At 38.2% G+C, this 26,906-nt stretch overlaps 2 protein-coding genes across 2 annotated transcripts; both read left to right on the top strand.

Annotated features, from left to right (window-relative positions):
- Positions 1 to 13,760: 13,760 nt before the first annotated feature.
- Positions 13,761 to 16,382, top strand: LOC107775626 (protein C2-DOMAIN ABA-RELATED 4-like). The gene is made up of 3 exons (XM_016595376.2): positions 13,761 to 13,926; positions 15,521 to 15,616; positions 15,801 to 16,382. The coding sequence occupies exons 1-3, from the start codon at positions 13,816 to 13,818 to the stop codon at positions 16,089 to 16,091; spliced, it is 498 nt and encodes a 165-aa protein (XP_016450862.1). The 5' UTR covers positions 13,761 to 13,815; the 3' UTR covers positions 16,092 to 16,382.
- A 6,039-nt stretch (positions 16,383 to 22,421) lies between these two features.
- LOC107775627 (putative auxin efflux carrier component 1c) lies at positions 22,422 to 26,692 on the top strand. Its single transcript, XM_016595377.2, has 6 exons — positions 22,422 to 23,943; positions 24,053 to 24,299; positions 24,412 to 24,497; positions 25,140 to 25,297; positions 26,165 to 26,241; positions 26,337 to 26,692. Exons 1-6 carry the CDS (start codon positions 22,746 to 22,748, stop codon positions 26,401 to 26,403), a joined length of 1,833 nt encoding a protein of 610 aa, XP_016450863.1. The 5' UTR covers positions 22,422 to 22,745; the 3' UTR covers positions 26,404 to 26,692.
- The last annotated feature ends 214 nt before the right edge of the window (positions 26,693 to 26,906 follow it).

Below are 26,906 nucleotides of genomic sequence, written 5' to 3'. Positions count from 1 at the left end.
ATAAGTTATTCCACCTTCTACCCTCCATAAATAATACATAGATTTCCTCATAACTTATACATGTATTAGTTATGCGGAAAAGAAAAGTATAAACCAAACATTGTATTAGCAATGCTACATTTTATGTGAAAAAGAGAAAAACACAACCAAACATTATATAACTTATGCTAGCTTCTATATTGAGATTATTTTTTCCCCTTCTTTTAACCAAACAATGTATAAAGTTATCCTAATTTTAATACATGAATAACTTCTCTCTAACCGGCTACCAAATTACCCCAAGTGCAAGTAACATTTTTTTTTTGGTTAACTGAGTACTTACATATATATAAACATTCAAAAAATTACATCATTATATGGGAGGCAATTAACATTAATCGATAATATGCACATGTTAGGCACCCATACATTGACACCTGAAATTGCAGTTCTTGAAAGTCATTAGTCGTTATCTAATATCTTCCTCTATTTTCTCTTTTCAAACTCTGACAGCAGGAAAATCCAAAAAATTGTAAACATCAATCACGGTGTTCTTAAAGTAAGGCAAATCACAAATATGCCAAAATTTCTTTCTTTTCTTCTGTTTTTCTTGCTTTCTGATTTAAAAATCCACCTTTGATCGGACTTGACGGGGAATTTGCATATATACTCATTGGGCTACCATTGAATTTATACTTGCATTGTATAAAATTTTATAAAGTGTACTCGCTCAAGTCTGAAGTAGTTCAATATCTTCAATGCAACTTTAGAAATCAAATCTAAAGTTCTCCTATCTTTCAACTGCAACTTCAGAAATTCAAATTTGGTAGTTTAATTTTTCAATACAACTTCAGATTCAAAATCTGAAGTTTTGAAACATAAACTTGTTTTCGAATTTCAACAATCCAACACACGATTCAACACCCAAATCTACTCCAAATGAGCTCAAATTTGAAACATAACTTTTAAATATCATAAAGGACAAATCTCAATCATCAAATTGTTAAAACAACAACAAATTTAACAAATTCATTTTACAACTAAAAAGAAGAAAGACCCTAAACACAAAGAAAATAGCAATGAAGACGTAGAGGAATATATATATATATATATATATATATATATATATATATATAAATATCTATGTTATCCAAAAAAAATGAGTATCAGTTAAATTTTTTTTAAAGATAGATATAAATTCAATCAGTGATGCAAAAATGGGCGCAACATGAAAATTTTACGATTTGGACACACAGAGTCAACTTCAATTAAGGGAAGTATTTGTTTACCCGAAAAATGGATAGAGTTGAATTTGTGCGTAGTTCTAAGGATATGTGATATAGCCTGATACAAATCGTAGGGATAAATAACAATATCAAATAAGGATTGCAAAAGAATGCAAAAATAAACAAGGTTGGAGAGAAAATAATTTTTAGGACTAAGCACAATAAATCAACTAATGAAGCTTAGAAGAATAATCCTTGGATATAGGAGAATATGGTGCTTGAATTACAATGTAAGTCAAAAAATCGCCCTCTACAGAAATGTAGCCATCCTCTTTATAGTGGAGGATCCTATTTTAGATATAATTAAAAATACATAGTGGAGACTCCATGATAAATCAGTTTTTCCCTTATTCCCGCCGAGATTCTCTCCCTTAGTGTGTTTGCAACGGCTCTTGTCTGTGGGCTCGAGCTCAATCGGCCTCGGTGCCGGTCGGTAGTGCTTTTAGAGCTCGATACGGACTCGGGATCAGGTGATGATTCGTACTCGGTCCCGGTTGGCCTCTGCCCCTTAAGCTAGAAATCATCTCATCATAGTTCGATCCGAACCCGAGCTCGATAATGACTTCGAACTCGGTGTTTGACCTATACCTGGAATTCAAAGCTTGTTTGTACCATTTTCGGAACTCATATCGATATTACGAAGTCTTTCTTCGATCCATTATATTTCGACCTTAATCAATCGTACGAAGGCCGAAATCTACTTCGACCGTATATAGATAGTCCCCTCGTTTCTCGGAAAGGATGTGGTGAGAAACGATATGATTCCTCAATGGCTCGATTGGATTATAAGCTGACGTTCACATTGGGCTCGATCATGACGCACGTGATAGTTGTCCCGTCGATTTAGTTTTCCAAGTCATTTAATGTATGTCAGACGGTAGTCGGCCACCGCTGATATTGAATCGTCGTTGCTTTAATCTATAAATAGCTCTTCCTTTTACCATTTATCACTTTTACATCTTCAATCTTCCAAATTTCCCAAGTTCTTTTTCGTACCCTCTGATTCTATTCGCAAATTTGTGATTCCTCTTTGCAAAAGCCCTTCTTCAAAATTATCAAATCTTTGTCACTTTCTTCTATTCTTGACCTTTAAATTCGAAAATGGCGAAAACATCACAAACCATTCCTCAGAAAGAGAAAGCTTCATTTTAACAGTCTGCCGCCGTCGAAACACCGGTAGAGTCACGGCCTGAGGAGTACGTTCCAGGGTCGTGTGTTCTTACCCTAATTTTAAGGTCAATAAAGGCTCGTCGATTCCCGGTCGATGTGAGCCAGCATCTAGGTACATGTGCTCGATAACCGAGAGGCATCTCAAACAGCTGGAAAAAAATTCTGACGAAGATATCACCACTTACGTGAAAGGGTTTTTAAGTGTGTATACTTACCCTTTCACGTTAGGTCCCATCGATTCTGTTATTATTGACTTCTGCCGTCAATACCAAATAACCCTAGGTCAGGTCCATCCTTCTTTTTGGCGGATTGTTATTTTGATTTGATACTTTGTGAACAAAATCGAGGGGATGTCGTTCACCCTAGACCATCTCATCTGATTGTACCGTCCTCGCCTTTTTTGAGGAGGGTTAATAAAACTTCAGCGTCGGGCTACTGAGGCTCTGTTCTCGAGCATTAACGAGGATAGGGATCGAGGCTGGATGGGCAAGTTCGTTCGAGTAAAGACTTCGGACCTGATTCCGACTGAAAAGATGCATTTTCCAGAGGAGTGGAATATGAAACATAAGTGTGACTCTGTTGTTACTTCCTTATATTTCGCCCTTTTATTTCCTTTCTCACCGATATTCCTCTTTCTATGATACAGCAGTTCCCTAAATGCCCGGTGCAATTCCTGATCTCAATAACTAGGTACGAGCTTTGGCTTCGACCTCCATATATCCGAGCGCTCATGGCGTGATTTGTCAAAGGGCCGATGGGAGGCAAAAAATCACTATGAGCCCCTTTCTTGTACCTTTTGGTAGTTCAAACGAGACGCTTTCCATATACTTTAATAAAAAATTTCATATGTAGGTGTGGGCAAAGATGCGATTTTGAGGCCCTCGTCCATCGAGGAAGAGGCTTCGGCCTCTGTCCCAAAGCCGGTGAAAGATAATAAGAGGAAAAGAGCTTCCGTTCCCGAAGATCCAAAACTGAAGAAGAGGACGGCTCGTAAGCCGAACAAGAACACCATTCCTTTGACCATAGAATCAGTTATGCGTCTAAGGGATGAAGATGAAGAAGAAGAAGAAGAAGACCACCGACAAGCAGCTAGATTGATGGTGGTTCCCAAGGCTCTGCCTCGAACTGAGGATATATCGTAGAAGGCTTCGGGCGGAGTCCCCAAGCTATTGGAAATCGAAGATGTTTTCCATCGAAGCCAACGGATGGGGGATATATCTGAAGGGGCTCTCCTCGAATCTCTTCGAACCGAAGAGAATTCTCCAAGTGATTCACTTGGGGCGGTAGCAATCGAAGACTCGCCCACCTTCCCTGCTTTTTCTACAGGGGCGATTCAGGAAGACCAAGCTTTGGGGGGCCTCGAACTAGATAGGCCTCATGATGGAGAGGAGCCTTTTCATGACATGTTTACCGATGTCGAGGACGTTGCCGGTACTAGTGATGCATCGGACCTTTTTCACGGGGTGCAGCAGGCTTTGAATCAGGTAAGCCTTAAATTATTGTGTTGGTATTACTTTAATGTTTGCTTTTCTTTTCTAACTTCATTTCTTCTTTCTTTGTAGGCCGCGGAAGTTCATCGAGAAGCATGTTCTCGGTCCCGAACCGAGATACGTCGACATGAGGCCGATCTTCAACGGGTTACTAAGGAGAGGAACTCCCTTAAACTCCTCTTAGGGCAAAGCGCAGAGGAAATAAAAGACCTCTGAGTTGAGTTAGACAAGGCTCACCAAGATCAGATCAATTTGTCCGAGCAGGTAACGATACTTCTAAAAGCCTATGGGCTCGATATCGGAATGATGGCTAATTTTTCGGTCTCACAGCTGCAGCAGAAAATTGAGATGATCGGGAAACTCCGTGAGGAGGTCGATGTGATAAAAGCGGAGTCCTTGAAGTGGAAAGAAGGTATGGACCGCTTTGCTGCAGAGAAAGAAGCTGCTCGAGCTCAATTATCAGCGGTCGAAAACCAACTTCAAAGTATGAAGGAGAAAGGCTTGGTTCAAGCAAGAAGAATTAAGGAGCTCGAGGCTCGGTTGGCCTTTGATCTTGCCAAGGCCGAATCTGACGCTGAAAAGGCAAGGGCCGATGCGGATGCACTCGTGACCGTCTATCGGGCCAATACTGAAGCTGCCCAGGTCCAAGCAAGAGAGACAGCCGAGACCGCCGATACTCGAGCACATTGGGTCGCTGAACTTTCTAAGTGCCGATCTCGGAGGGAGACCCTCGAGGAGATCCATGCTCGAGGTTTCGACCTCGCTGAAGAGATTAAAAGGGCCAAAGAACTCAAAACCGAAGCTGAAGCCTTGGTTTCTGATGATGATGACGATGATAATGATGATGATGATGATGATGATGGGAGTAAGAGCGGGTCCAAGAACGGGGGAAGCCCGGTGGAGAAAAGACCGCTCCCGGAGATAGCCAAGAAACTTAGACCTTAGTTTCTATGTTGTAATCAATCATGTAAACAATCTTGTATATAAAATATCTTTTTGTTTTACCGACTTGCTTCTGTTTTGTTTCCTGACTTGTGAAGATTTTGTTCATGCCTTATGAATGTCTTCATAAGTATTTAGGCAATTTGATCGAATTTGGACTTCGTAGCCTATATAACCGAGTGAGCGCTTACTCAAACTTAAAATAAGGCAGCTCACAAGTTTAGTAGTCAAGTTGAGTGATTGCTCAAACTTGAGATGACGTAGCCCTTAGGCTTATTAGTTGAGTGAGTGATTCGAACTCGGAATAAGAGTAGACTGCAGGCTTAATATTCAAGTGAACGCTTCGAACTCGAAGTAATATAGCCCATAGGCTAAATGGTCTAGTGAGTGCTTGCTCGAACTCGGAATAAGAATAGCCTGTAGTCTTAATATTCAAGTGAATGTTTCGAACTCTAAGTGATATAGCCCGTAGGCATAATGGTCAAGTGAGTGCTTGCTCGAAATCGGAATAAGAATAGCCCGTAGGCTTATTAGTCGAGTGAATATTTCGAACTCGAAGTAATATAGCCCATAAGAGGAATAGTCGAGTGAGTACTTGCTCGAACTCGGAATAAGAGTAGCCCGTAGGCTTGATATTCGAGTGAACGTTTCGAACTCGAAATAATATAGCCCGTAGGCATGGTCGAGTGAGTGTTTGATCGAACTCAGAATAAGAATAGCCCGTAGGCTTAATATTCGAGTGAATCTTTCGAACTCGAAGTGATATAGCTCGTAGGCATAATGGTCGAGTGAGTGCTTACTCAAACTCGGAATAAGAATAGCCCGTAGGCTTGATATTCGAGTGAACGTTTCAAACTCGAAGTAATATAGTCCGTAGGCTAAATGGTCGAGTGAGTGCTTGCTCGAACTTAATCCTGTTTGCATAATAAATCTCGAAATAGAGGAATGTTTCTTGGATATAAGATATCGGTAAAGAAGAGAACTTTCTTTGCAAGTCATTATATATGTGTTCATGTTTTGCGTCAGGGCTCGGGCCAACTACATGAGCATGGTTCGTTTTGACCATTTGGCTATTACAACTTTTCCTATTTGAACTCTGTGGTTACGAAATAACTTTCTTGCATCAGAACTTGATATATTTGAGGGCTAATGCCCCCCAGTATTCGAGCTCGATTGTAAAGAGGCCTCGGATACTGTCAAATTATTTCTAAGTTTAGCACAATCACCAGTTGCCTCATTAAAAACCTTGCCAAAAAAACCCATTTGGGATAAAACCGGTCTAAGGGAAAAAGAGTGCAACGCGTGCTTTCAGACCTAGGGCTTCGTATTGAAGGATCCATCCTAGCTCCTGATCGGACTCCTGCAGGGGTTAGTTTCGAAATGTAAACGAATATGGGAGGGTCATACCTTAACAGTAGTATCGTTTTAGGTGTGACACATTCCAATTGCTTTATAGTTATTTGCCGTTTATAATACCGAGCTTGTATGATCCTTTTCCGATGTTTTCGAGAACCTGATACGGCCATTCCCAGTTCGGTCCTAGTTTTCCTTCGCTTGGATTTCGGGTACTGAGGGTGACTTTCCTTAGCACTAAGTTCCCGGGTTTAAAATGACGAAGCTTGGTTCTTCGATTATAGTATATTTTGATTCGTTGCTTTTGGGCGGCCAATTGGACGAGAGCAGCTTCTCGTTTTTCATCCGATAATTCGAGGCTAGTGTTCATAGCCTCGTTGTTTGACTCTTCTGTTGTATATCGAAACATAGCACTAGGTTCCCCTACTTTGATTGGAATCAAGGCTTCGGAGCCATATACTAAAGAGAACGGGGTTTCCCCCGTACTAGATTTTGATGTTGTTCGATATGCCCAAAGGACTTCGGGTAGGGTTTCTCTCCATTTCCCTTTAGCGTCATTCGGCCTCTTCTTTAGGTTTTGAATGATAGTTTTGTTCGTTGATTTGGCCTGTCCCACTAGGGTGATACGGTATTGATAATATCCTTTTTATTTTGTGGTATTCGAAGAATTTCGTCACTTTGCTGCCGACAAACTATTTCCCATTGTCACAGACTATTTCGGTGGGTATCCCGAATCGACATACGATATGATCCCAGATAAAGTCTATAACCTCTTTCTCTCTTACTTTCACGAATGCCTGTGCTTTAGCCTATTTAGAAAAATAGTCAGTCATAAATAAAATGAATTTAGCTTTACCTGGGGCCGACGGCAGAGGGCCAACGATATCCATTCCACATTTCATGAATGGCCATGGGGATAAGACTGAGTGAAGTTGCTCTCCGGGCTGATGGATTATTGGTGCAAACCTTTGATATTTGTCACATTTCGAACAAACTCTTTTGTATCTTTGCCCATATCGATCCAATAATATCCTGCCCTGATTATTTTTCGGACTAATGAATCGGCACCAGAGTCATTTCCACAGGTGCCCTCGTGCACCTCACGTAGGATGTAATCGGTGTCTCCTGGACCTAAGCATACTGCCAATGGTCCATCGAATGTCCTTCGGTATAGCGTTCCATCTACAACTAATATGAATCGAGCAGCTTTGGTCCGTAGGGCCCTCAAATTTTTAAAGTCCGATGGGAGCGTTCCATTCTTTAAGTATTCAATATACTTGTTCCTCTAATCCCAGGTTAAGCTCGTAGAATTTATCTCGGCATGACCTTCTTCGATTATGGATCTCGAGAGTCAAACGACAGTCCCCGAGCTTATCTCGCCTTCCTCGACCGATGATCCCAAATTTGCAAGTGTATCAGCCTCACTGTTTTGCTCTCGTGGAATATGTTGTAAAGTCCATTCTTTGAAATAGTGCAAAGTGACCTGCAGTTTGTCCAAATACCTTTGCATTCTTTCTTCTCGAACTTTGAAGGTTTTGTTTACTTGATTTACCACCAGCAAAGAGTCACATTTGGCTTCAATGACTTCTGCTCCCAAGCTTTTAGCTAGCTCAATACCTGCAATCATGGCCTCATACTCGGCCTCGTTGTTAGTCAACCTGGTAGTTTTAATAGATTGCCTAATAGTGTTACCCGTGGGTGGCTTTAAAATGATGATTAGCCCGGACCCTTTCACGTTCGAAGCCCCGTCCGTAAAAAGGGTCCATACCCTCAATGACGTACCCAATTTCAATAAGAGTTCTTTTTCGACTTCGGGTACGAGGGTTGGTATGAAATCGGCCACGAAGTCTGCTAAAATTTGAGACTTGATGGCCGTACGGGTTGGTATTCGATATCGTACCCACTGAGTTCGACGGCCCATTTGGCCAATCGGCCTAATAGTTTGGGTTTATGCAAAATATTACGAAGCGGGTAAGTGGTTAATACGCATATGGGGTGATATTGAAAGTACGGTCTTAACTTTCTAGAGGCGCTTATCAATGCAAGTGCCAATTTTTCTATGTGCGGATATCTAGTTTCTGCTTCTCATAAGGTTCGACTTATATAATAAACGGGAAATTGCGTACCTTGCTCTTCTCAAACTAGGACACCGTTTACCGCGAGTTCCAATACTGCCAAGTACAAGCAAAGTTTTTCATCTATTTTTGGAGTATGAAGTAGTGACGGGCTCGATAGATATCGTTTTAATTCCTCTAATGCATGTTGGCATTTCGGGGTCCAAGAGAAATCGTTCTTCTTTTTGAGTAGAGAGAAAAATTTGTGACTTCGATCCGACGATCTCGAAATAAATCGGCCTAAGGCTGCAATCCGTCCCGTTAGCCTCTGTACAGCTTTCACGCTGTCCACGATGGTGATGTCTTTGATGGCCTTGATTTTATCGGGGTTAATCTTGATCCCCCGATTTAACACCATGAAGCCGAAGAACTTGCCCGAACCGACCCCGAAAGCACATTTTTCAGGTTTGAGCTTCATGTTTTATTTCCTTAAAATCTCGAATGTTTCCTGCAAATGGGTCAAATGGTCCTCTGTGCGCAGGGACTTAACTAGCATGTCGTCAATATAAACTTCCATTGATTTACCTATTTGTTCCTCGAACATTTTATTTACTAGGCGTTGGTAAGTAGCTCCTGCATTTTTTAGCCCGAAGGGCATCACATTATAATAATATGTTCCATATTTGGTGACAAATGATGTCTTTTCCTGGTCTTCCGGGTTCATCTGAATTTGATTATACCCGGAATAGGCATCGAGAAAAGTAAGGATCTCGTGGCTGGCCGTGGCATCGATCATGCGATCGATGTTGGGCAGCAGAAATGAATCTTTGGGGAATGCTTTGTTCAAATCCTTATAATCTACACACATTCTAAGTTTGTTCCCTTTTTCATACACTACAACTACATTGGCTAACCATTCGGGATATTTCACCTCCCTAATGGACCGTATCTTGAGAAGTTTGGTTACCTCGTCCTTTATGAACGCGTGCTTTACCTTGGACTGAGGTCTTCTCTTTTGCTTCACCGGTTTGAACCTAGGGTCCAAGCTTAGCCGATGCGTCGTTATGTCCGGTGGGATCCCTGTTATATCTAAATAGGACCAGGCAAAGCAATCAATGTTATCGATAAGAAATTGAATAAGTTTTTCCTGAGTTCGAGGGTCAACCTTATTCCCAAGTATACCTTCCGTTCGGGCCAGTGCTCGATTAGTGTGACTTGTTCCAATTCCTCAATCGTTGATTTGGTAGCGTCGGAATCATCGGGAATCACGAAGGATCGAGGGATCCTTTGATCATCATCTTCGTCGATCTTCTGATTATCTGGTCGGGTTAAAGCCGATGTCTGTGATTGCTATTTGGTATCTCGTTCCCCTTTTGATCCCAATCCCTTTACTGGCAGAGGCGAGGATATTGGATTCGCTTCCTCGACGGCAAACATTTCTCTTGCGGCCGGTTATTCTCCGTACACTGTTTTGACTCCTCTCGATGTTGGGAATTTAAGGACATGGTGTAGGGTCGAAGGTACAGCTCTCATGTTGTGGATCCATGGCCTTCCAAAAAGGGCATTGTACCTCATGTCGCCTTCGATTACGTGGAACTTCATTTCCTGGATGGTCCCGGCCACGTTTGTCCTTAGAACTATCTCGCCTTTGCTAGCTTCACATGCCATATTGAATCCGTTTAGAACCAGGGTTACAGGTACGACCTGGTCCTGTAAACTTAGTTGTTCTACGACCTTCAATCTAATGATGTTGGCCGAGCTACCTGAATCAATTAACACATGCTTAACTTTAGTTTTATTCATAAGTACGAATATTACCAGTGTATCATTAAGAGGTTGTATGACTCCTTCTGCATCTTCATCACTGAAGGACAAAGTTCCTATGGGTGTGTAATCCTGAGTTCGAGACCGTTTTTCTCTCACAATCGATGTCTTAGTGCGTTTAAGCACCAGTCCCTGAGGGGTATCGGTGCCGCCGATGATTATGTGAATGACATGCTATGGTTGTTAGTTTTGCTTGCCAAAATCCCTGTTTTTAAAATGGTTCTTCTCCCTATCACTTAAACATTCTCGAAGGTGACCTTTGTTGAATAACCCGGCCACCTCCTCTCTTAGCTGCCTGCAATCTTTTGTTCTATGGCCATGGGTGCCATGATATTCACACATTTGATTGGGATTCCTCTGGGCAGGATCGGTCGGCATGGGTCGAGGCCATTTAGTATCTTTGATGCGTCCGATAGCCGACACGATGACGGATGCATCGATGCTGAAGTTATACTCCGATAACCGAGGCGCTTCCTTAGATCCGGCAGGCCTGTCGAACATACCTCTGTTCATTAGCCCCCGGGATCCTTGACCTCGATCACCTCTTTTGTTATTTTTCCCGGGGTTATGTCTCGATTCACCGATTCTGTGGTTTCCGTTATACGGTTGGTATTGATCCCTGATCGAACCTTGTTCTCGATTAATATCCCTTCGAGCAGCGGGTTCCGACCCCAACTGATCAACTTCGACCCTAATTTTTTATTGGTACCGATTGTGCAAGTCGGCCCACGTGATGGCTGGGTATTCGATCAGGTTATGCTTCAACCTCCTTGAAGTCGTCGAACTTCATTCGTTCAAACCTTGAGTGAAAGCCCGAACAGCCCAATCGTCTGTGAATGGTGGCAGATCCATTCGTTCCATTTGAAAACGAGATACGAACTCCCTCAACATCTCGTTATCCTTTTGTCTTACCTTGAAAAGGTCCAATTTCCTTGTTGCGACTTTTATGGTGCCGGCGTGTGCTTTTACAAAAGAATCTGCTAACATGGCAAAAAAGTCGATGGAATTTGGTGGTAGGTTCTGATACCAAATCATTGCTCTCTTCGAGAGGGTCTCTCCGAATTTTTTTAACAACACAGATTCGATTTCATCGTCTTCTAAATCATTGCCCTTGATGGCACACGTGTAAGAAGTGATGTGCTCGTTGGGGTCGGTCGTTTCGTTATATTTGGGAATTTCGGGCATACGAAATTTTTTGGGGATTGGTTTTGGGGCTGCACTCGAGGGAAAAGGTTTTTGCACGAATTTTTTGGAATCCAACCCTTTTATCATTGGTGGAGCTCCCGGGATCTGATCGACCCTGGAGTTATATGTTTTTACTTTTTATCGTTGGCTTCAATTCGCTTTGTGAGCTCCTCGAGTAATTTAGCAATTTCGGGAGTAGTCCCCGATTCTTGCTCATTTGACCTCACTATGGTTGGCTCCATTTTGTGGGCGATTTCTCGAGGTGGATTGGGCTCCGGCCTGCTCTGTAGCTGGGTTTGGCTCTGCAACGGAGCTATTCCTGCTTGTTGAGCTTGCAACATTTCGAAAATCATGTGCAAGCTGACGCCGTTTTTCTCGACGTTATGGGTATCTCGATCTGCAGACCGAGTGCCACCATGAATGCTATTTTCGGGTTTAGAATGTAGGTTCGCCCCAATGGCTACATGCGAATTGATATCTATCGGCACTTCGATTCGAGCTCCAACGGCGTTGACAATTGGTCTTTCGGTACTGGGTGTCAAGTTATTGTTCTCATCTTGAAAACCGGCTTCGTTGTCGATAGGTGAGGCCACTTGATTGGTAGTTAGTCGTTGCTAATCCGAAATCCAAGATACTTTCGGAAACAAGCGCAAAACACAACGGTGTGTTTTTGTAGATTCGTATCAAATAACCACTGTTATCCTTAGCCCCACGGTGGGCGCCAAACTGTTTACCCGAAAAACGGATAGAGTTGAATTTGTACGTAGTTCTAAGGATATGTGGTATAGCCTGATACAAATCGTAGGGATAAATAAAAATATCAAATAAGGATTGCAAAAGAATGCAAAAATAAACAAGGTTGGAGAGAAAATAATTTTTAGGACTAAGCACAATGAATCAACTAATGAAGCTTAGAAGAATAATCCTTGGATATAGGAGAATATGGTGCTTGAATTACAATGTAAGTCAAAAAACCGCCCTCTACAGAAATGTAGCCATCCTCTTTATAGTGGAGGATCCTACTTTAGATATAATTAAAAATACATAGTGGAGACTCCATGATAAATTAGCTTTTCCCTTATTCCCGCCGAGATTCTCTCCCTTAGTGTATTTACAACGGCTCTTGTCTGTGGGCTCGAGCTCGATCGACCTCGGTGCCGGTCGGTAGTGCTTCTAGAGCTCGATACGGACTCGGAATCAGGTGATGATTCGGACTCGGTCCCGGTTGGCCTCTGCCCCTTAAGCTCGAAATCATCTCATCATAGTTCGATTCAGACCCGAGCTCGATAATTACTTCGAACTCGATATTTGACCTATACCTGGAATCCGAAACTTGTTTGTACCATCTTCGGAACCCATCTCGATATTACGAAGTCTTTTTTCGATCCATTATATTTCAACCTTAATTAATCGTACGACCGTATACAATATTCATTTACTAATTGCAATTAGGCTCGTTTTGTATTAACGAGAATTTCACGTGGTTGGCAATGGTGCTTAATCACTAACTTATCCAACGATGTGCGTAGGAGTGCTATCCCTGTGCAGTAAAGACCCAACAACCAAACTAATACTGGTGGGTCCTATAACTCCTAATTAGTGGAAAAGTCAAAAGTTAAAAAGTCGTATACTCTAATTTTGTCTGAAGTTAAATTGTTTTTGTTATACGTCACTATAAGAGAGAAACTCAAATTAGCAATAATAATTTCGCGTTTCGAATTTTATTATTTAAACGTCCTCTTGTCTCTTGAGACGTTTGATTAATATTTTAAGTCTCCAACTTTTATTTTTTAAAGGTCAGCGATAATTAATGAAATTTTATATTTTTGTTATATGTTTACTTCTTATAAAATATGCTCTTTGATTAGTATTTTAGGTCTCCAACTTTTATTTTTTAAAGATCTGCGATAATTAATGTAAATTTTCTATTTTTTTGGTTATATATTTACATCTTATAAAATATTCTGAATATATAAGCGGGCCCTAAATTTGTTGCTTCTTTTATTTTGACTCTTCAACGAACCTTTATTAATAATGTTAATAGTGTGTACCTATTAATCTTAATAATGTGTACCTATTAAATAAAAATGACAATTAGCTCATAAAATATTGTGCGCGTCACTCCATTAAATACTTACTTCACTTTTATTTTACATCCCTCCAAAAATAATAAATAAAATACCTAATTTATCGTGATACTCATATTAATTAATATATATTTATAATAAATTTAATAAAATAATTTAAAATGAGTAATTAATATTATGTATAACAGGAAAAAAAATTTATCTTTTCTTAACATATTAAAAATGACAAGTAAAAGTAAAAATTTATTTTTAAAATACTGAACAAAAAAATTGTGAGCGGAAGAAGTACCTATTTAGTACTAACTTAATTAGAAAGCAAGAAAAAAATAAAGGAGAAAGAATTAGCAACGATGGTAAAGGGGTTTTAGCATATAAAGGAGGAGGGGCTTAATTAAAACCGTCAATTAGTAAAAACATCGGCAAACAGCGACAGAAAAGTCTGGAAATGGACAACCTTTTGGGGCTTCTAAGAATAAGAGTCAAAAAAGGGGTGAATCTCGCCGTTCGTGATGTTCGCAGCAGTGATCCTTACGTTGTTGTCAAGATGGGTAAACAGGTCCGTTCCTCCCCCATAATTATGTTCCTCTTAATTTTTGAACTGTTTCCTATGTTTGGTTTGGTCTTCGATTGAGTTTTCGGTTACTACTTAGATTTTCCTTCCTTTTCTTCTTCTGTGTTCATGTTTGATTTATTGGCGATGAAATCATTGGTTGCATGGAGGATTTGCTTAAAAGGAAAGTCTTATTTAGTCTATGAATGATTATTCTGCCTGTAATTCTGTTCTTGAATTTATTCATCAGCTTTTATAATCAATTAACTTGACATCTGTAGGATCTTTGTGAATTATTATGTGGAAATTACACCAAAATTTTATTTCATTCGTATAGTCTTTAGCGTTATCTGTTCATGTTTGACGATGGGCTCTGTTATATTGGATTTGTTAATGTTGCAATCAGCAACAATCGCGTTGACATGTCACCAAAAAAAACCCCTTAACTCATTTGATAATTAAAATCAAAGAGAAAATGGTGTAAGTTTTCATTTTCGTCTTCTGATGGTGTTATCTAATTAGTCAAATTGTCTCCTGCAGTTCCTATTTTTTGGGTTTGGTCGAGCTTCCAAGTTTCAGATGTCATTTTAAGTCATGACCTCCAGAATGGGGCTGGAAAAGGGCGTTGAAGTTTTTTAATTTTTCACAACTCTATCCAATTTTTAGTTGTGGGTTCAAGAAAATGGGTCATTAAAAAAGGCATATGATTTTAGTAAGTTTTTTCTATACATTGAATGTGTAAGGTGTGCAAGTGTTAATCATTTGGCTTGGCGAGATTTGTGAGTATCTTTTTCTGGCGTTCAATGTGTTAGATCTGGAGCTTTAAACCCTTTTGGTTGATGGCGATATGTGAAGTTTAGCGCCGTGATGAGTGATAGGTCCAAAGAGCTTGACGATTTCCAGGTTCTGAAAAGTAGATTATTAGGATAGAATGGGTGGGCTTGTTGCTTCTTTTGGACTATGGAAGGTAGGAGTAGCCGATAGTTCTTGACTTTCGTGGATTCGTGAGAAGAGAACTTACACGCCGCAAGTGTTTGTACCATTGCACGGCTCAGACAAGTTTTTGAGAAATTTTTTGGGACTTGTCTATGCATTTTCTAGGAGTTGCAAAGCTGCTTCAAACAGATAGATAAACCCCTAAATATCTGCGACCTTGTTTCCAAATTTTTTGATTTGTTGAGGTACAATAATCTAAGGGAAGAATACTCCTCAGAGTTTCCAAAAGAGCAACATTTTTTGTACCGGTATCATATTCTTAAGGTAAAGTCGGAAGATAACAATGTCTTTAATACTCTGACTTGTAAATATCTGCTTTCTTTGCCATATTGCATGGCTTAATTAGTACTCTGAGCTTCCCAACACATCGTGCTAAATGGCGGCAATTATTGTACTAGCAAATAAAACATAAGGACTCCAATACTTAGCTCTTCTTTTCATTCAATTCTATGGATGCTGTTTTACTTTGTTAGTTGATTCATGAAATTAACTGCTTTGACCATAGTAAGTCGCAGACTTGTAACGTGGCATTAGATTGTGAAATCTTCTTCTTTTATGTATACTTTATCAATTGCTCTAACCGCAGTTTTTGGTTTGCGTACAGAAATTGAAGACCCGAGTTATAAAGAAGGATGTTAATCCTGAATGGAATGAAGATTTAACGCTTTCTGTTGCAGATCCTAATCTTCCTGTTAAGCTGGTAAAGTTTCTTGCTTGCTGGTTATCATATGAGATAAGACCTATCTTTTTAGCCAAAACACAACCGTTTCTCGTTAGGCACTATCAGGGTGCTATCAAATGCTCCTAATTAAAAGTGTGCTAATTTATACAACTTTTGGTATTCATATTTCTTGTTTATGTTCTCTGTCTATGTTTGCTTCCAGACAGTTTATGATCATGATTTGTTTAGCAAGGATGACAAAATGGGAGATGCAGAATTTGACATCAAGCCATTTTTAGAGGCTCTCAAGATGAACTTAACTGGCCTCCCAGGTGGCACCATTATTACAAGAATACAACCGTGCAGATCAAACTGTCTGGCCGAAGAGTGTAATGTGGTATGGAAAGATGGTCAGGTTGTGCAAGATATGTGCCTAAGATTGAGAAATGTGGAATGTGGCGAGGTCGAACTTCAACTTCAGTGGATCAACCTTCCTGGCTCCAGGGGTTTATAGAACACAGCGTGTATATTATGTATATTTGGTTGCAGTTGGTTGCAGTCTATGAACTGGTATGTCCCATAATAGATCCTCTCTGGATGTGATAATTGGAGTTTGTTATATAGGCAAAGTTCGATTAATTAACTTTTGCACACAGTACCAATTTGTGCAAGATCTGTAGTTTACTGAATATGTGGTTTGTTTTTTTCTTCTTCAATATTTGTTGTATTTCACAGGAATTGTTGTAGTTATATATGTGACATATTCAATATACAGGTTTGCAGAGAAGTGCATACTTCTGGTTTATATTGTGTGTATATTATGCTGTTTAATATTTGCATACTTGTTCTTAAATGCAGCTTTACGGCCGGAATAACCCCACTCTTTTCTAGAGCTATTTCACTTTTACATTGGTTAAGCTCAAATAGGCAGCTCCAGTGCTTAATTATTTCATAAAGAGTACTTTTTTTTTTTTGCCCGAGTGTTGCAACTTTACAGGCCCAAACAATTAGAATATGGCTAATTTAAGTAGAAACGGCATCTGGTAGCCTCTCTAAACAGCTTTTATACATCCTGATTTTTAGAGTTTTTCAGGACAAAAATGTACTGAGTTATTTTGAAGTTAAGAGTTAAAAATTTCAGGATAAAATAAATAGTGGCTAATCCCTAAATACATCCCTGAGAATGACTATCTGTGCACTTGTCCCCTAATTTAAGTGTCTCGAGATCCCCTTTTTGGGCTTTGGTTCAGTTGGATCTTGTTTCATCTTCCCTAAATGTAGCATGAACTATAGTTCATTTATGAGTAATTTTCAGAAACCATTATTGTTTAGTGGCTATTAACTTCCTATAGCCATTATTTATATATATGTATCATGCATTTCATGTCAGTAGCCTTTAGAGGTACTCAGATGTTACAAGTTGTATCTTCTCAATCTCTCTTTACGTTACTGTTCTTATTTATGCTTTCCAGCCTTACATACTCGGTACTTTATTTGTACTGACGTCCCTTTTGCCTGGGGACTCCCTATTGTTACAATTTAGTTGTTACGCGACTGTATTCGCGTTACTGTATTCATGAATACAATAGCGGAATACGCCTAAAAGATAGGGGAGTCCAGCTGTGCGACTGTATTCGTTATATTCACGCGAAACTCGCCTACAAATAGGAGGGTCCAGTTGTTTAATAACGGAAAGAGGATCAATTAGCATGTATCGCTCCAAATTTAACTCAACAAAATTAGTTTTACATAAATTTCGATGCTACGCGACCGTATTCGCTATATTCACGCTACTGTATTCATGAATATAGTAGTGAAATTCGCCTTAAAAGTAGGGGAATCCATTTGTGCGACTGTATTCGCCTAAAAAAATAGGAGAATTCGGCTGTTTAATAACGAAAAGAGGATCGATTAGTGTATATCACTCCTAATTTAACTCAACAAAATAAATTCTACATAAATTTCGTTACTACCGTGTTGTATTCCATGTATTCGTGCGATGAGGTAATAAAAAAATATGGTGTATACCGTTCTATTCAAGTCGAATGTATACATTGTATTCAATTCACAGATATTCATTATTCAGTATTATACATCGTATTCAACTCACCATATTCAATTTGACTTCAAACAACAAAAAATCACAAAACACAATGATATTCGGTTGTATTCAAAAAATACAAACCTTCGAAATACATAAATACACATGAAAAAATAATGTATTTATACAAAATATAATGTATTTGAGTGTATTTTGTATAGAATATAATGTATTTGTATCATTGTATGCGACTAAAATAGCAAAAAAAAAGAAGAAAGTTCGCTGGAGATGGCGTTTTCCGGCCAAACAAAATGCTGTATACATTGTATTAAAAACTAAAAATGGAGACGAACAAAAACCTGGCCCTCAAATCTTCTTCGACGTAGCCATGGTTAGATCGTTCGCCTAAGAGGATGAGCCAATAGTTGAAGTTTCTTCCTCAAGCCTAACAATGGCGAAAAAAAAAAAAGTGAAGAGAAAAAGAAGAATGGCAGAGTAATTTGGTGTGAACCGACCAAAAGAATTACCAATTACTACGAATTTTTGGAGCAAAAACATTGAGGAGTAATTCTGAGATATTTGCTCCTACAATCTTGTTGTGGGGGATAGAGATCTTGGAGAGAGAAAAGAAAAATCTTGGTGTGATTTGAGAGAGAACGTGTGTTAACTAAAAGAAAGAGAAAGAAAAAATATAAATAGTGTATTTCAAGTCTCAACGATAGTGTATATATAATAAATACCTATTTTGCTATTTATAATAAATAGGGTGTAATAGTTTGTTATAGGAGGTAAAGTCTCCTTTATTTATTTGTCAGTTTCATTAGTAATTTCAAGTTCTTAATTTGACTGCCACACACCACAAATAGAATGGTTGTTACTTATTTCCAAATTGCTTAGCTTGCGTTTAAAGTTCATTTTATGCTGATTAGAAAAGATATAGTTAACTTTTTTTTTCCGGTGGGGGACAGGAATGATCTTCTCGGCAAAGATCCTTACTTAGCTAATAAATTTGCAACATATTAATTCTTTACAACCACACCTAGCACCAGCACTCCAAGATAGCAATCATGTTCATATGCATATGTTTCAATGTACACAGAGATTATCAGTAATATGAGAGGAGGAAATAAAAGAGTAGATCCACTGGTGTACTAAAGGTAGAGGACAAAAGGTTTGGCAAATTCAATGGCAAATCCAAAAGATTGGTCTAAATACTCGGTTTTTTTTCATTAATGGCACGCAGTATTGTGTGAACAAATCTTTATAGAACCGAGGCAGACCAAATTAAGCTTCTTGATACACCGCGTGGGTCCGGGAAGGGTAACGTCTACGTATATCTTGTTGGATTTTTTAAGCTTAAATGTAGCTTAAAAGAGAGTGAATGGAAAACGAAGGGAAATTGAAAATATTTGAGTTTCCCTCCTTGACAAAGGGATATTGTCCCATATTGGAAGAGGAAGAGATTTTGATAGATATATATACAATTGCACTTCTTCTAGCTTTTAAAGAGTTAAGAAGAAGGCAAGCCTCGCGCCGTCGTCGTCGCTTGCTCGGCTTCGGCCAAATAATCGATTGATTGATTAATTTTTTGGACCAAATTTATTTGTTAATAGTAAATATTAACAGAATTGTTATTAAATATTCAGTTTTTTGTAAACGGAATATTAATATTAAATCCAAACGTAATAGTATATGCCCTTCACTTTTTGTAAAAGACATTTACAAAACAGTTTGCACCTCTTCAGAAGAACAGTTTGTACCTCTTCAAACCTAAAGAGTTGAAGAACAGTTTGCACCTCTTCAGATTTGAAGAAACAGTTGGCAAGAGTTGTACCTCTTCAGATTGAGCTCAACATTGGCTATAAATACCAGTCCATTCTCTCAATTTTTCCATACGAATTTCTGACTTCTCCTCCTTTCTCCTGCATTGTTTTAACTACAAACAAAGTATCAGTAAGTGTGATTTGCTACCGATTTTGTGTTCGCTGAAACATTTGTGTTTGAAGTATCGCTACACCAGTGTATAATTCGTTTTATCCTGGGAAGAAATAATTCACAACTTTGGGTACTATGAGGGGATTAAATTCCTTAAGGAAACACTGTGAATTCAGTGGGCTCGGATTAAATTCTGTTTCATTTACATTTATGTTATTTTATCTTCTCCATAATTGTTTTACAAATACAGCTAAACAACATATCTTACCCTTACCCTGTGAAGTAGAAAAACTATTTATGATAGACCCTCAGCACAAGAAGATGAAAAAAGACAATAGAATAGTGACAACAACAGAAGCCATAAAGATAGAATAAAATAAATAAAAAAAATATAATCAGTAACAATGCAAGGTACTAGAATATTGGAGCGGAAAAATAATAAGAACACAACACGTATCACTGACATACGAAAATTAGAAAACAAGACACTAACAGACTAGACTAATACCACGTACGGAGTAGGAAAACGCTCAACTACCTTCTAACTTACAACCCTAATGCTTGACCTCCATACTTTCCTATCAAAAACTATGACCTCAGTGAGCTGGAGTCGCGCCTTATCACCTCTCCCCAATACTTCTTAGGTCACCCTCTACCTCTCCTCATACTTGCCAAGGTCAACCGCTCGCACCTCCTCACTGGGGCATCTAGGCTTCTTCTCTGCACGTGCCCAAAACCATCTAAGCCTTGCTTCCCGCATTTTATCTTCTAGGGGAGCCACACCCTCCTTCACCCGAATATCTTCATTTCTAATCTTATCCAACCTAGTGTGCTCAGACATCCATCTCAACATCCCCAATTCTGCTACTTTCATCTTCTGTATATGAAAATTCTTGATCCGCCAATACTCTACCCTATACAATATGACCGGTCTAACCACCGTTCTATAAAACTTACCTAAGTTTGAATGACATATTCTTGTCACACAAGACGCTATTAGTGAAAGGTGACAAGTGCAATATGGTTCCAACACTACAGTTATAAGATAGATAAATAAATACATGCCGTTTTGTACTCCTTAGGAAACCTAACCATTTTCATATGACCAATTTATAGCAAATTGTGCAAATTAAACATAATGTTTTGGGGGAAGTAGTTTGGGAGTCCAAGAGAGTTGTGACCCTTGCCCTGACACGCCAATCTTTGCTCCCTCTTTTCTCATTCGCCATTCCCCACTCCTATGGCCTCTGATGCCTCCATCATTCATTTCAACGCATGCTTCTGTGGACTGTAGCCTTTTATCACTTCTAGGACATTATATTAACATATCTCTCTTCCTATTATCTTCCCCCTAAGAATAACATTTTCATTTTCTAATTCATAGCCGCCAATCAGCTTCTACTTCTCGTTTGAGCTAAAATAACAGTATAAGGGGTTGTTTGGCTCACATAATTAACATTATACTCCTATTGCAGATATTACTTATATGGTGGTTAATAATGAAGGAATTATTATGCATTGGTTAATAATGAAAAGAGTTTTATACATGGACAACTTTAAAAGGACACTACTGCCTTTAAATCGTTCAACCATCGTACATAAAATAATACACAAATTTCATCATAACTTAATATGAGTATTATTTAATACTGCCAACCAGACGTTGCATTAATTATGCGACGATCATTTTTCTTACATGCAAATACTATAATATTTTATATAGAATTTTATGCTGAGATTAATTACTCCGACACCACTAACCAAACGACCTCTAAGGAGTTTCCACTTCCCATCTCAAGAATTATTGAAGAAGGGAATATATGCTAATTATTCTTCAAGAGCTATGAAAAATTTCCTAAACATTTTTACACTTCCTTGAGAATAATGGCTATAATACATCAAACTAGGAATGGACAAACCAAACCGGCCCACCACAAAAAATGCACCTTTATTTTCACCATAGCTTCCTTGTTCCTTAGTTCCTGTTGTTGTCACAATGCCCCATCAATGCCCCAGTCAGTTGTTGCATATTCACCATTTCCAGAATATATATAGAAGATATTTTTACATTAATAAAGAACAGTGAGGGGGCAATACTGCTTTATATCATTTTCACATGCATGAGAAGGTTGTCTGGGTAAAAGTGCAAACAGGCAAAAGGAAATACTGTACTATTTTAATTTACAGAATAAGAAAAAGTGGGAATAAAAATAAACACTAGAGGAACAGCAGTAGCCCATCAACAGCCCACGAGCCAAAAAGCCAAATACAAAAAGAAAGTGACTTAAAAATAAAAGCTCCGGCAAGAAAGTACTTAAAAGGGACACCACTGAAAAGCAGTCCGGTATACTAGGCTTTCGCTATACACGAATTCGAAAAAATAACGGACCACAAGAATCTACTACAAGAATATATTGTATGTTTTGTATCTATGTAAGAAGCTGTTTTCACGGCTCGTACCCCTGACCTCCACTATGACTTAAAAATAAAAGTTCCAGAAACAAGTACTCACTTAAAAAGGGACACCACTTAAAGGGCAGCCCGGTGGCACTAGGCTCTCGCTATACACGAGGTCGGGAAAAGCTAGATCATAAAGATTTATTATACGCAGTCTAATTTTATATTTTTACAAGAGCCTGTTTATATTGCTCGAACCCGTGACCTCTATGGTAACTTAAAAATAAAAGCTCCCGAAAACAAGTACTTAAAAAGGAACACCACCTCTTAACCAAAATGCTTTTTCTGTATACAGCTCTGTGAACCATTGAAGATAGAGCCATATACCAACTAACCAGACCAGATTATACCAATTTATCAGACCCCCATTTTCTCTCTCTATTTCTTTCAAATCCAAACACACCCCAAAACAAAGAGGAAAAGAACAAAGGGTAGGCAAATATAATTAGAAAAATACCTTTTGCTTTGGAGACTGCAAGAAGTGTAAGCTTGCTCTCCTCGCAACTCTCAAAGCTGTATTCTGTATCTCTCAAATGTCAAAAAATATTGCTCCTTTCTGCAAACTCACCACTACCCCATAAACCAAAACACATGCTCCTTCATAACTTTGCTTATATTAACCAACACATCACACCCTCCTCCCTCTTCCTACTCATCAACTTTCCTCTATTTCAAAACTATTCTGTATTCTTTGTATGTTTTCTTGATTTGGGTATTTCAAGAAACTAGCTAAAGATGATAACTTTATCTGATTTCTACCATGTTATGACTGCTGTTGTGCCACTTTATGTGGCCATGATATTAGCATATGGTTCTGTTAAATGGTGGAAGATTTTTTCCCCCGACCAGTGTTCTGGTATTAACAGATTTGTTGCACTTTTCGCAGTTCCACTTCTCTCTTTCCACTTTATAGCTGGTAACAATCCTTATACAATGAATATACGGTTCATTGCTGCTGATACTCTTCAGAAACTTATTGTTCTTGGGGCTCTTGCTATTTGGGCTAATTTTAGCAAAAGGGGTAGTTTAGAATGGAGTATAACACTCTTTTCTTTATCAACTCTTCCAAATACTTTAGTTATGGGTATTCCTTTGTTAAAGGGAATGTATGGTGATTTTTCTGGAAGCTTAATGGTTCAAATAGTTGTACTACAGTGTATTATTTGGTACACTTTGATGCTTTTTATGTTTGAGTTCAGAGGTGCAAGAATGCTGATTTCTGAGCAATTTCCAGATACTGCTGGTTCAATTGTTTCAATCCATGTTGATTCTGATGTCATGTCATTAGATGGTAGACAAGTTTTGGAAACTGAAGCTGAAGTGAAAGAAGATGGAAAACTTCATGTTACTGTTAGAAAATCAAATGCCTCAAGGTCTGATATATTTTCAAGAAGGTCGCAGGGATTTTCTTCTACAACTCCAAGACCATCAAATTTAACAAATGCAGAGATTTACTCTCTACAATCTTCAAGAAATCCAACTCCAAGAGGTTCAAGTTTTAACCACACTGATTTTTACTCAATGGTGGCTGGTGGGAGAAACTCAAACTTTGGTGCAAATGATGTTTATGGTATGTCAGCTTCAAGAGGACCAACTCCTAGGCCTTCAAATTATGAGGAAGAAAGTGGAAAATCAAGATTTAATTACAACCATGGAGCTGCAGCACAACAAAGTAGTAATAATAATAATAACACTACTCATTATCCAGCTCCAAATCCTGGTATGTTTTCACCTAGTAATGGTGCAAAAGCAGTGGCTAGCACTAATAACAAGAAAGGTAACAAAGGAGAGGAAGGTGGTAAGGATCTTCATATGTTTGTTTGGAGCTCAAGTGCTTCTCCTGTTTCTGATGTTTTTGGAGGTCATGATTATGGAGCTAATTTAGACCAGACTGCAGCTAAGGATGTAAGAGTACCTATCTCTCCTGGAAAAGGTAAGTAAATTAATTCTTTCCTTTTGTTACTTTGCCTTTTAAAATGTTCTAGCTGGGAGTCTTTTTTCTGATGTTTGTTTAATCACTGTGAATTATTGGATTTATATAGTTGAAGGGCAAAGAAACAATCAAGAAAACTACATGGAGAGAGATGACTTCAGCTTTGCAAATAGAGATGCAGAAATGAATATTAACAACCAAGAAGGTGAAAAAGTTGGAGAAAATAAAGCAAAGGTTATGCCTCCAACAAGTGTAATGACTAGGCTTATACTAATCATGGTTTGGAGGAAACTTATAAGAAATCCAAACACTTATTCAAGCTTGTTTGGTCTCACTTGGTCTCTAGTTTCATTCAGGTTTGGCAATTTTCTGTTTCATCAAAACGATTGAGCATTTATTATTTGCTATTCTTTTTTCTTTCTTGGGTTGGTATAAATTCTGATTATTTTTATTTTTTAAAAAATGTAGGTGGAATTTGAAGATGCCTGCTATAATTGCACAGTCCATATCTATACTGTCAGATGCAGGACTTGGCATGGCAATGTTCAGTCTAGGTGAGTTACATTATTTCCTTTAAGCTGCAAACACATTATGTCTAATGTCCCTCAAATAAGAAAAGGGCATCAGAGTGCTGCTCAATGTACTAATTTCCCGTTATGTGTGTGATCCGGATAGAGTCGGCTTACAAGGGTCTATTTTATCCTCTTTATGCACGAGGGAGTTTCCCCGGTTCGACTCTTAGCTAACTTTACCAATCATGCTCTTCTTCGCTTAAAAAAATGTCCCTCCGATAAGATATCAAAATAATGATCAAATGTAACTTTACATTATTAAATTACTACTAACTGTTAGAAGGGGGAGCGTGCTAAAAAGCAAAGTAAGCCAACAGCATGTATAATGGTCATCATAACATTTCTCTCTCTCTCTCTCTTTCTTTAATTAAATGGGACTTCTTTACCCCATCTCAATGTTTTCTCATTTCTAAAACACTTCCTTCTTTTTCGCAATCGTTACAATCATGATAACTACTACTAGTAGGTACAACACTCTCACATTAGTGGAAGTGATGATGCCATGCACTTAAAAAGCCTCTTTTTACATTCTTTTTTCTATTTTGTCTAATAAAAATTTCCATCCTAGTTGTATATTTTCCATGTAATAAATGTATAGTATAATATATTATTGATGGATGGCAGGTCTGTTTATGGCTTTGCAACCAAGGATAATAGCATGTGGGAATTCTACAGCAGCTTTTGCAATGGCTGTGAGATTCCTTACAGGTCCAGCTGTTATGGCAGCTTCTTCCATTGCTGTTGGCCTTCGTGGAGTTCTCCTACACGTTGCAATTGTACAGGTAAATCTATGCTCTTGCATTTCTTTTCCTTAATTAAATAGTACAACTTCATTTACTATGTCGTGAGTGTCTATTAGAAACAACGTACTCCTGTCTTTCCTGTATCATTCTTGTGGGATCATACCGGTGATGTTGTGGTTGTTCGATCGCATATGTTGTTTTAATGATTAAAAGCATAAACAAATATGGGTATGTTCATTATTTTATTTCAAACTCTTCACTATGACCTACCACCAATAAATTAAACTATCCTGCTATACACTCCCAAAATTTACTAATGCTCCGCAATGCATTCAACAAGTAACCAACTAGTACAATTTACAATCATCTATAAGCCTGGGGTAAGCCAGAATTTAGAAACAAGGGGATGAGAAGCTGGAACAAGTGTGTTTTTACCATACGTATACATTTTAATCTTTTTTAACGTGTATACAAAGTTCAAGCCAAAACATTAAATTACTCGCCTTAAATTTGTCTAGCGAAATTTTTCTTAGCCCTTTTCATTTCATTGACCATCATTCCATCTGAGCTGACAAATCTTGCATTTTATATTGAATTACCTTCAACAAATTTCTATATTCTTATAGAACATTATTCTTCATTAAAAAAAAAGATTAAATACTCCACATGCATGATGATGAGACCTACTGGTCAATTGATGATGTACCAAGATTTCGGCCACGATAATTATTTCAATAGAGAATTAATGTTTCAGAATTTGCAACTTTGCATGTATTATTTATGCTTGAATTGTTAAAGGTTGGAAATTGGATAAAGGGAATAGATGTCGTAATCAATAATGACATGTTTGTTTATACTTTTGTGATGTTCTCTACTAATAATATATAAAATGAATATGTAAAACAGGCAGCTCTACCGCAAGGAATTGTTCCCTTTGTCTTCGCCAAGGAATACAACGTTCACCCTGACATTCTTAGCACGGGGTAAGAATTACTAACAACTTTTTCTTGTGTTTTCAAGTAATTTAATTCACGACTAACTCTTTTAAAATTCTTTTGTTTGTAAATAAAATTTACAGTGTCATTTTTGGGATGTTGATTGCGTTGCCGATAACACTGGTCTACTACATTTTGATGGGACTTTGAAAAGCGACTTGATTCCATGCAAATTAATATTAGTGCAGCCATGCATGGATATAAAAAACTCACAGCTTTTGTTTATGGTTGGTCTTAGATCGATAAGAATGAAAAGAGTTGTAACAAAAGTGATGACGAAAAAGCAAAGCAGAAGGAACAAAAAGATCACTGCTAGCTGAAAATACTCTCCCTCATTCAAATGTCTAATTAATGGATATTGTCTTTGGTACGTAGTACGAGTGTAAAATCATGTTTGTAGTCTATTGATTATCAGGAAAAAGAAAATTATATTCCTAGTAGTTACTTATGATATTTATTACAATTATTTAAAGACTTCCCATAAAAAAAAAATCAATTAATTCGACATTTTCCCCCATTTTTATCCTTTAAAAAAAAGTATATGTTGGCCCTGTCGGGCGGGAGTTTGGGTTGGGGAATTTAAATTATGCCGTGCGATTTTTGTTTGACTATAGGGTCATTAAAAGTCAACTATAGGTGATAATTAATAATAA

The sequence above is a fragment of the Nicotiana tabacum genome, chromosome 4 (genome assembly GCF_000715075.1).
Source record: "Nicotiana tabacum cultivar K326 chromosome 4, ASM71507v2, whole genome shotgun sequence".
Classification (NCBI taxonomy): domain Eukaryota; kingdom Viridiplantae; phylum Streptophyta; class Magnoliopsida; order Solanales; family Solanaceae; genus Nicotiana; species Nicotiana tabacum.
Note: the sequence above shows the minus strand (reverse complement) of the source record. Positions and strands in the feature narration are given on the sequence as shown.

Coding starts and splice junctions, on each gene's coding strand:
- LOC107775626 (XM_016595376.2), top strand. CDS start 13,816: ATGGACAACCTTTTGGGGCTTCTAAGAATAAGAGTCAAAAAAGGGGTG. Junction 13,927..15,520: donor TTGTCAAGATGGGTAAACAG/GTCCGTTCCTCC, acceptor GTTTGCGTACAG/AAATTGAAGACCCGAGTTAT. Junction 15,617..15,800: donor CTAATCTTCCTGTTAAGCTG/GTAAAGTTTCTT, acceptor GTTTGCTTCCAG/ACAGTTTATGATCATGATTT.
- LOC107775627 (XM_016595377.2), top strand. CDS start 22,746: ATGATAACTTTATCTGATTTCTACCATGTTATGACTGCTGTTGTGCCA. Junction 25,298..26,164: donor TACACGTTGCAATTGTACAG/GTAAATCTATGC, acceptor TATGTAAAACAG/GCAGCTCTACCGCAAGGAAT. Junction 26,242..26,336: donor CCTGACATTCTTAGCACGGG/GTAAGAATTACT, acceptor TAAAATTTACAG/TGTCATTTTTGGGATGTTGA.